Source organism: Vigna radiata, chromosome 5 (assembly GCF_000741045.1).
Source record: "Vigna radiata var. radiata cultivar VC1973A chromosome 5, Vradiata_ver6, whole genome shotgun sequence".
NCBI lineage: Eukaryota > Viridiplantae > Streptophyta > Magnoliopsida > Fabales > Fabaceae > Vigna > Vigna radiata.
Window position 1 is genome coordinate 11,602,290 of NC_028355.1, and position 10,650 is coordinate 11,612,939.

At 35.7% G+C, this 10,650-nt stretch overlaps 1 protein-coding gene and 1 long non-coding RNA gene across 2 annotated transcripts; one reads left to right on the forward strand and one right to left on the reverse strand.

The window, feature by feature from the left end:
* Positions 1-884: 884 nt before the first annotated feature.
* Positions 885-2,694, forward strand: LOC111241657. The gene is made up of 2 exons (XR_002667741.1): positions 885-1,816; positions 2,513-2,694. It is a non-coding gene; the product is annotated as an uncharacterized LOC111241657 (long non-coding RNA).
* A 4,154-nt stretch (positions 2,695-6,848) lies between these two features.
* On the reverse strand, positions 6,849-8,769 carry LOC106761575 (aldehyde oxidase GLOX-like). The gene has a single exon (XM_014645134.2). It carries the CDS (start codon positions 8,683-8,685, stop codon positions 7,024-7,026), a length of 1,662 nt encoding a protein of 553 aa, XP_014500620.1. The 5' UTR covers positions 8,686-8,769; the 3' UTR covers positions 6,849-7,023.
* Positions 8,770-10,650: the final 1,881 nt, after the last annotated feature.

The window sequence follows — 10,650 nt, forward strand, 5'->3', positions numbered from 1 at the left end:
ATTATATTGTGTCTAGGTTACTCTAATTATCATGATTATATTGTGTCTAGGTTACTCTAATTATCATGTACTCTTATATCAATTTATTTTTATAAATAGAAGATTATGAGAGGGATCAATCAAGCCCTCTAGAATTATTTTACAGTTTAATTCTCAAGAGCTTCAATAGTTTATAATTTTTATAATAAAAAAGGCTTTGGAACCTCACAAAGCTGAACATCTTGAGTAGCTGACTGATAGTTCTTTTTCAAACTTCCTGCGTTGGGCAGGGATTTCTGAAGTCATTTTTTTAACTTCTCCCGAACACCCTTCCTCCTATCACCCCGCGGGGATTTCTGAAGTCATTTTTCTGACTTCCCCCGAACACCCTTCCTCCTAACACCCCACGGGGATTTCTGAAGTCATTTTTCTGACTTCCCCCAGAACACCCTTCCTCCTAACACCTCACGGGGATTTCTGAAGTCATTTTTCTGACTTCCCTCTTTCCTCCTAACACCCCACGGGAATTTCTGAAGTCATTTTTCTAACTTCCCCCGAACGTTTTTGAGACAAGAGTCATTTTGCTGACTTCTTGCATTGGGCGAGGATTTCTAAAGTCATTTTTCTGACTTCCTCCCAAACACCCTTCCTCCTAACCGTTCCGACCATATGAATTTATAGTGAGTTCATCACTAGGTGACTAAGCAGCTTTGCGCGTAAGATCCTTTCACCTGTACTTACGATAATAATTCGAATTCAAATGATAAAAAAAAGAAAAAAATAATGTAGCCAATCAGATTGACATCAAAATAGTTCGAAAAAGAAAAAAAATAATGTAACCAATCAGATTAACATCAAAATAGCTCGTTATGAGGCCAGTCGGCCAATCAAGTGAGACCGTGCGGTTTCCATCAATTCCACGTACCCTCCTCAATTATACACTCTAGGCTTCTCTCTCCACCAGACCCCACAACACGTTCATCATTACCCCCTCTCCAGCGCTCTTCACACCGCCATCGCCACGCTCATCGCCTTTCTCCTATTCACCATGTTCCTTGCCGACACGCTGTCCAGTGGCATCATCCCGAAAACCAGCACGCCACTTCTTTCTCCCTTCTTCCCTCCCACGTCGTACTCCTTCTCTTCCGCCACCTCCGTCGCAAACGCCTTATACGCCGTCGTCGCCGCTCCGGCCAAACTACTGTCGACACCCAGTCCGCACAAAACGCGTTTTCTCTGTCACCCTTCAAACCTGCAGAGGAGAAAAACCCCCAAATCAAGGTCGACCGTCAACCTTCGCCGTTGCCACTGGAGCGCAGTGTGTTCGTCTCCATCCTCACGTCTCAAAACCTGCGAGGCAAAACCTGAAACGCGAACACCAAATACGGGATCGAGAATTCCAAGCTATCACCTCCCCATATTTAGATCGGAAACCACCGCGATTTGCCACCAACACCACTGCATAACCTGGAGCCACCTCCTTCCTCCCGCACCCTACGTCATCAATGCAACATTAGTGCAAGAAGTCACCTCTCGCACCTGCAACAGAGGTTAAGGCCATTTCGGAGTGGAAGCAACATGAGGGTCCTTGGCTTTTCAGAAAGTCCCTGCAACCATTGGATTGATTTCGTTCAAAGGAGAGAGGGTTGCTGTCCATCCCTGCTTCCTTCTTTCTTTGATAATATATCCTTTTTTTTATTAAAGTTTAAGAAAAAAGTAATTATCTTTCCCAGGGGAGAAAAAACTGTGAGGCTTGAATTTCAACTTTAGGAACTCTCCTTTGGAGGCCACATGCTTCATCGACGAGCAGAAACAATTTCTTGAGACCAGCAATAAGGTGAATAATCTTCCTCCCTTGAGATACAACTTCTGTTTTTTCTTCATTCAATAAAATGGTTACGTGGGCAACCTTGCTCCTTCAACATAAATTCTCACTAGAAACCCATCAAAATTAAGGCGGAGATGGTAATATAATATTTTATATGCCTTCTCTTGGTTCAATAAACAAATTAAATATTAATAAAGTTTATTTATAATATAACAAAGTTGAAATTTGCTGAAGAAATTGACTCATGTGTTTCTAACACTTCCCCGACAACTAAAAGGTAATTATTATATGATTCTCATCAAGAGAAAGAAAAACAAGTGTCACGGAATCGAAATAATGGAGGTAATTATTACCAATCAATAATCACGGATAATGCTCCAAACTAATTCTTAGATTTTTTATTACTTTATTTTTATATAGAAATATTCATATTTCAAAAGTACTTATCTTCTCAATAAAAACTTCACGTGAAGATGACGATTCATACTTCGTTTTGTTGAAAATTCCCGATACTGATTTAAAGTGGTAATGTCAAGACCGAGCGTTCGTATTGGATCCTTGTGATTTCAATGGGACGCCGCTCGGCCCCACGGTGGGCGTCAAAATGTTTCGGTAACATTTGTCTAGGGTCGGTCGTTCTTCCTTGTTGTGCTCAGATCGTCCAATTCTTCATGTAATCCTTCCCGATTGGGGGTTGACCTGCAGAAGACACGCTCAAGTCAGACATGTTTCACAGAGAGGTCAATATTTTTATTAGGATAGATTCAGATCATCGTACCTGGACATCATTTGTATACTTATAAGGCTTGTGACAACCAACTCCATTGATTAGTCATTAGTGTAATATATTTTAGGTAATCAAACCCAATAATTGATCATTAATACCAGATAATTGTCCATGAATGACCATTAACTCCGACCGGTATATTTCATATAGTACAGTTCCTGTTTTTAAAAATGGAAATCTTTGATCTCTAAGTTATAAAAAAATATATCAAATGAGTCCTTTTTTGACTTGAAATATTGTTTTTGGTTGTTTCTTAACAATTGTTACATCTTTAGATTGCTCTGATTTATTTCTTAATAATAACAACACTTTATATTGCTATTTGTACTTTGACCATGAACATAAAAAAATGACTTATTTGATACATTTTTTATAACTTAGGAACCAAAGGTTTATATTTTTAAGAACGGGGACTAAACTGAACATTCGCTCATAACTTAAGGAAAAAAAAGGTTTAAACCAAATTAAAAAGTATGATTAAATGAATATTGAAATCTTACAAGTAAACTTCATAATTCTTTTCGAATGTGATTATTGTAAGGACATGCACCCTACACCTATCATTGCATGCACGTAATTTATTGTCAAAAAATTATTATAAATGATTGTTAACATAACGAAGTCTTTTTAAATTTATGACGGACACGATAAAGTTGTGTTAAGTGTCGACGGTATGGAAATCCATTGTATAGTAATTTGATTATTGATCGATTGATACATTAAATTGGTCTCATACACTCAATGTACCAATTTGATCATGTAAGACCTGACCCTTGCTGTCACCCGTGAGCATATATCCATCAATTTTTAGGTTGTCTTTTATACAAAATTTTCAAATGGAATAGTATAATATATAATATATATATACACACACGTCAATGACCAACTGTTTGTTTTCAAACTTGCATCTGAGACATTCCACTTTCTCCACCACTTTAACAAATTTTCAATGTGTAAATAGTAAAAAGCAATAACATAATCAATACAAAAGCCGAACATTTGAATAATGAAAGAAGCACATTACATCATCTTTCTCCACCATTTCAATCGCATCTTTTTTTCCTTCTCATTCTATTTATCTTAATTCCACCTTAGAACATAATTTTTTTAAGAAAGTAGTCAAATCATTGAATAGCCAAAGTGAGGGGAGTTAACCTTTTTATGTTCATGCTTTATTGTTTACTTGTTTTTATCTTTGTGTATACTTGTTCTCTTGCTTCATGCCTAATATTGACAAGGGCCATTGATGTTTAATGATGAGGCCTGGTGAGTTGCAAATTGTGTTTCAAAATTGATTACTATTGAAATTGTTGATTGAACTAAACAAGAGAACAAACTTAAGGCAACTCTCTTCTAAGAAGTTGGAAAGACTCAATAGAATATTATGTCTTTAGATATATACATACCGATATGAGTGACATATATGTCTATATGTTTGTCTGAATCTCGTCATATCTATCTAGGGTAAAATTCTTCCAACTAGAGATACGATGCACCTTTATAAATCCTTCTACAAAGACATACTTGTTAACGAAAGTATGTTGAGATATGTGTTGATTGAAGTGCGAGTGTGAGCTTCTGTGATGAAAACCCATTTTAGATTTTAGTGTAATAGTGTTTAGAATTAAGAAAATTCAAGAAAGACTTTCACTAGACGTTAAAATAACCAAATAATTATCTAGATGTAAAAGTGTATTTCCATATATACACAAAAGAAGAGGGGAGTCAATTAAACAAAATAGAAAACACAAGTTAAAAAGTAAAGAAAATGAATGTGACATATAAAGAACAAAACGAACAAGAACATAATATTAAATTAAATGAAGTAAAAGATGGAAGATAAGATAAGGGAATGGAAAGAGTTGTTGGCATGCCACTTGAGGTACTAAACCACCCAAGATCAGTGAAGTTATTGTTACTTGAGTCTAGAAACTGAAAATAAGATTTAGAGAAAAAAGACACTCAAGAAGAGATCTCTATCACAAATGCTGAAATATAGAAGTCTATACTAAAAGTATTCAACCTTTTACAAGAAGTAAAAGTCTCCTTATATAAATAATAAGAAGGACCTCCTAGCAAATAAACAAAAGAAGGGCTTCTAGAAGATTGGTCATCCTAAAAGTGAGAGCCCAAAGGTGACCTAGCTGCACGCATTTGCTTTCCAAGCAATCCATGCGGTCATTAACCTTATAGATGGTCAACCTTGTCTTTTCCAAGTTCTCTTGGATGCTCCTCTCTTCATGGGCCAAGCCCACAACTCCTTTCCTCTCCAAAAAGGGCATAGACCTCCAACAAGGTGCTAATAGCAAAGCTTACAAAACAAATGAGCAAAGGAAAGCTAACACAACTAAACACAAAGAGAAATAATAAATAAAGTCAAAGAATAGATGAAATAGATGTCTCCTTTCTTGTCATGCGCCTAGTAATCCTCCTAGGAAATGTCTCATAAGGAGTCATGGACTCATCATTGTGCCTCTAGATTGGTTATGGGCCTCTTGAGCACCAACGAATGGCAGTATATTAGATCCCAAGGGTTCCTCACTCCCATTTTTTTTTCATTAGTGTGTTTTCCTCTCTTAGGTTTTGTTCATTTGAATGGATTTGAGGGAGAGTAATTGAGTAAATTTGACAGGATTTGAAGATAATTTTTGTTGTTGTTTATTTGAGTGAATTTGAAGGTAAACGAGAGTGGATTTGGAAGTAAAATTTGTAGGAATTAGTGTAGGATTTAATTTATGTGACAGATTAAAAAAATTTACTTCCAAATTCACTCTCAATTATCTCCAAATTTATTCAAATAAACAACAAAAGAAATTATCTTCAAATCCTCTCAAATCCACTCAATTACTCTCCCTCAAATCCACTCAAGTGAACAAGCCCTTAATGCATTCATCTCCTCAGTAATCTTTCTCATTTGAATTTTTAGTACTCTGTAAAATTCTACCAATAAGGTTGTTCAGTCTACGTTGTTCTCCATGTTTCCTCCGGGAGAGGTACTTTGTTGTTCGTCATGTTGTGCATAATAATTGTATTGCATGATCATCCGGTCAATTACAGACTAACCTATAGACTAACGATCAATCTTCATTCAAATCATCCAACGAGCCACCAATGAGACCAATCAACTTAGAAGCAAATTAGTCACCCATGAATCAACACGATTAATCTTAATATTGATCAACTTAGAAAAAAGTATGATTATTCACAATTAGGTCATGATTAGGTCATTGTTAATTAAAAATTTCACTCTGAAATCTATAAATACAAATTTAAGATAAAGAGTTAGGTGACTTACATTTATTATAATATTAATTTTTAACCGTCAATGTTCTATTAACTTTAACATCGAAGTACATGTTTTGTAGGTACCCTTCAAATGATTTGGACGAGTAGTTAGAGCCAATACTTGGACTTCACGACAACTTTCAAATCTTGGACGACTCGTGAGAGTTTAGACATTTGACTTTGATCTCATGCCCAAAATAGTAACCATGTGGTCTTAGAGAGAGTATTACTCGACTCTAGGAAGAGCACCAAAATATTCTTAAACTGCCAAAATAACCTTCATAAGACCATATATTTTCTATAGGTTCATTGGTGTATATGGAAGTCTTCAGTTCACGGATACTTAGACTGTGGTCTGTGTTGTCTTGATCTTGGCATAAGGGTTTCGGTTTCAGAGCTAGAGTACTTACTTCTATGTTCAAGTAAGTGTATGTGGATTGCGGTTACTATTCTAAAATGGACAATAGTATCGATGGTGCATCCCTTGGGGTAACTATTTAGTTGTACTATTTTTTAATGGGTTTTTACCTTGCAGCTTAACTGAGGTGATTAGTTTTAAGTGGGCATTATTGCTTAATTAGCTATGAATTCATCACTTGTATAATGTCATTATGGGCTGGTGATCGGTCTCGGCATCTGAACTCAGTTGTCGGCGTAAACATTATCGATGGTAAGGACTGTATAACATATTGACCTTCTCAGTTGATGCCAATCCTAGGTAGTCTTGATCTCTTACTACGTTGTGTTGTGCCTAGAGGTTTTCAGCTGTCGGGATCATACAAGACAGTTATTTTTGAAAATAATTAGCTTATAAGTTACTCTTTATTGATATATCATAATCAACGAAAAATATGAACGTTAAGATTTTCAGTATAGCAATATTTAGCTTGGTAACACATGTTCTTTGAATTTCTGATCGCATATATGGCAATAAATTTTGAGCTGAAGACGAAGAGAACGTACGTTCATTATCTGAAATAAAAAAGCAGTCTACAAATTGATCCAGGAGCTTCTAATCCATGCAGAATTTAACTATAGTTTTTTTAGTTACATAAATTAGCTTTCCTTTAAGGTTTCTCCCTTAAGAAAATATCTTCTTTAATTACTACTGAGACTGAGACTGAATTATTGAACCAAGACAGGCTTAGGCGTGTCCAAAGTGAACCCACTGAGACATGCTTGGAATTCCACCATTGACAACCGTGAGCATGTAGTAACCAGAAGGTGCAACAAGGGATGATGGTGGGGCTTCCAAGACTGCAACCACCCACCCATCACCACTTCTCTCCAAGCTCCTGCACCTCAGCTTCAGCATCCTCTGATTCATGGCAAAAGAATGAGTGGTAAATGGTGGTGCATAGGCACTGAACACCATCTCGTTGTTAGGCCTCCTCATTAGGAAGAACCTAACTCTAAACTCTTTCCCATACTCAATTGCATGGCTGGCACCACCATATTCTATGGTCAAGTTATTAGGCCTCAAGCTATGGTACCTCCTTTCCATATAGTGTGGAACAAATGCTTGAAGTCTTAGTTCAGTTGGGTATGCCACATTGTGAAAAATGTACCTCCCATGAGGGTTACTACCCGCAACCAAGACCCTCCCATCAGGAAGAAGAGTTGCCGATGAGTGATACATTCTTGCTATCTTGGTGGACATAAGGACTCTGAACCTTGCTCCAAGTCTTTTTTTAGGGCTATAGAGAAAAGGTTCAAGAGAAGCGTTTCTAGCATTGTCATATCCCGCAGACCCTCGTTCAGCACCATTTATGATTAGGATGTCACCTATAGGGAGAATCACCATGTCATTTAAGAGACGTGGCTTCGGCATCTGCTCCATATTCCACTTGTTCTTCTCTCCTGTGATCACCATTCTTCCACATGATCTTAACCCTTCCAAGAATCTACGCCTAGCGGCAGCTGTAAAGGCTCCAGTGGATGAACCACCACACACCATAACTTCCACCTTTTGGAAGTTGTCTCTGTGGTCCAATGGGAGTATCACAGATGAGCCTGAGCTTGGATAGTTTCTCGACCCTTCTCCTGGAATCCGAGGGAAGGTCTTGATCACTCTGTTTCTTCTCAAGTTGAGTAGGATGGAATCGCGGTTGGCGAAAATGAACAAGTTTCCGTCTGATGAAAGGTGGAGAAAGGGGTATAGGTTGTTCCCTCCTTCATTCCTGTCATTGGTTTGGTGCAAGAATGGAAGGTCAAAGGATTTTTCTCCAGGACTAATTTTTGGTACAAATTCATATGTGAAAGTTCTTCTTCCACCAACAACCACCACCCTATCATGTTCTGGTAGCAGCTGACTAGAAGCATACCACCTCATATCAGATAGCGTTTTCTTTGATTGTATCCAGTTACATTGGTCATTCCCACAGGGCCTAAAGAATCTGACACGTTTAGCACCTCTTTCATTTCCGCCTACTTGTAAAAGAGTACCATTGCTCAGGAATGAACCAGAGGAACACCAGGGATCAGTATCAAGCCACAGAGGCCTCACTTTATTGGTACTAATGTCATACTCTACAGAATGAGCATAGCATGTGGAGTCCATCATATCATGCCTGCTTCTGCTGCACGTGCTTCCATGGAAGCGTCTGCGAAGTTTGTAACCAGAAGGGCCAGCTCCAGTTTGATCGAACATTACGACTGTGTTTTTGTAGGTTAAGGCCAGATGCATGCCAACCACGCCAGTGCTGTTAAGCAGCAGTTGCCACTGCCCTCTTCTCCCCTCAGACGGTGTCATGTTGGCACCATCGCTGAATCCAACACAAATCAAGATAAATAGGACTGTGATCATGATTTTACTGCAAGATATGAAGAACAATGTTGAAGGTGATGGTTATTAGATTCGAAGGGAGTGTCCTTTTGTAGTTCTGCGTTTTGCTTGGAGCCGACATACTAGGCACTCATGCACTTGAAATGGTGCAGTCATTTTGGCTAAAGTTCAGTGAATCTTGAAATAACACTTTTTTATGCATCACAATCTTTCCGTATGATATTTTTTAAAGAGAGATAATATGGTAATTGTTCTTTAAAATATAAAGAGAAGGACATCTTAATATCTTCTATTATTTTAGAAAGAGAAATGATATTTTTACAAGTAATTTTTTTTTATATTAATTTTAAATTACAGTTTTTTATTTTATTTATTTATTTTTAAATTAGCATTACTTTTTTTAAGAAATATAAAAAATTATCTTATTAATTTTTTTAGAAATATAAAAATTTATTTTATCATTTTATTTTTCATAATGTGTGATATTACCTTACCATTACTAAAAATAGATACATATCTGGAACAGTTTTTCTTAGGAAAGAGTATCATATCAATTTTTTTTTTAATTTCTTAAAGGTTTAAACCTCTTTTTGGTCCCTAAGTTATAAGCGGATGTTCAGTTTAGTTTCCGTTTTTAAAAATGTAAATCTTTGGTCCCTAAGTTATAAAAAATGTATCAAATGAGTCCTTTTTTGACTTGAAATACTGTTTTTGGTGTTTTCTTAACCACTGTTACATCTTTAGATTGCTTTGATTTGTTTCTTAATAATAGGTTTAAACCTCTTTTTGGTCCCTATGTTATAAGCGGATGTTAAGTTTAGTCCCCGTTTTTTAAAATGTAAATCTTTGGTCCCTAAGTTATAAAAAATGTATCAAATGAGTCCTTTTTTGACTTGAAATACTGTTTTTGGTNNTTTCTTAACAACTGTTACATCTTTAGATTGCTCTGATTTGTTTCTTAATAATAACAACACTTTAGATTGCTCTTTGTACTTTGACCATGAACATAAAAAAAGGACTCATTTGATACATTTTTTATAACTTAAGAACCAAAGGTTTACATTTTTAAAAGCGAGGACTAAATTGAACATCCGCTCATAACTTAGGGACCAAAAAGAGGTTTAAACCTTAATAATAACAGCACTTTAGATTGCTCTTTGTACTTTGACCATGAACATCAAAAAAGGACTCATTTGATACATTTTTTATAACTTAAGAACCAAAGGTTTACATTTTTAAAAGCGGAGACTAAATTGAACATTAGCTCATAACTTAGGGACCAAAAAGAGGTTTAAACCTTTCTTAAAAGATAAAAAAAAAAGATAAAGTTAAATTTGAAATAAAAATATAGTGCTTTTATACAGTTAAAATATTATAGTTTTTTTTAATAGAAAAATATGATAGGTAAAATTTAAACTTATCAAAAGTAGTCATCACTAAAAAAAACTTTTGATTAGACATTTAGCGTCTAATCTAATTTTAACGTCATTTTGGGAGACATTAAATTGACATCGGATTAGCACATCACTAAATTATATATATTATGCATTTCAAGTCTTAAGTATACTAAAGAATCTAAAAAGCAATCCAAAACTTAAACTATCAAAAGTAAACTAATTAACGTATTCAACAAGGTTTAAACTCTCAGATGATCCTGATATTTATTGAGGAATCTCAAGTGGGTCTTCTTGTTGAAAACAGTCTCAATTAGGTCCTAAATTTTGAAAAATTGTAACAACTAAGTCCTTTCCGTTAACTGTTGAAAGACAGCGATAATAGATGCTGACGTGTTGCACAACTAATATGCTGATGTAAAAGTGTTTTATTATGTTAATTTTTTATTTAAATTAAAGGATTTTGGCAAGTCAAACTTAATTGGTTTATGTTAAAATAATATATTAGGGATTTAGTTTTCTTCATATTAGGGCTTTCTAAACTAAACAAGGTTAGAGAAAGAGAGAATTGAAAAGATAATTAGGGATTTGA

Excerpts from the sequence above, each read along its gene's own strand:
- LOC106761575 (XM_014645134.2), bottom strand. The coding sequence starts at position 8,685 with ATGATCACAGTCCTATTTATCTTGATTTGTGTTGGATTCAGCGATGGT.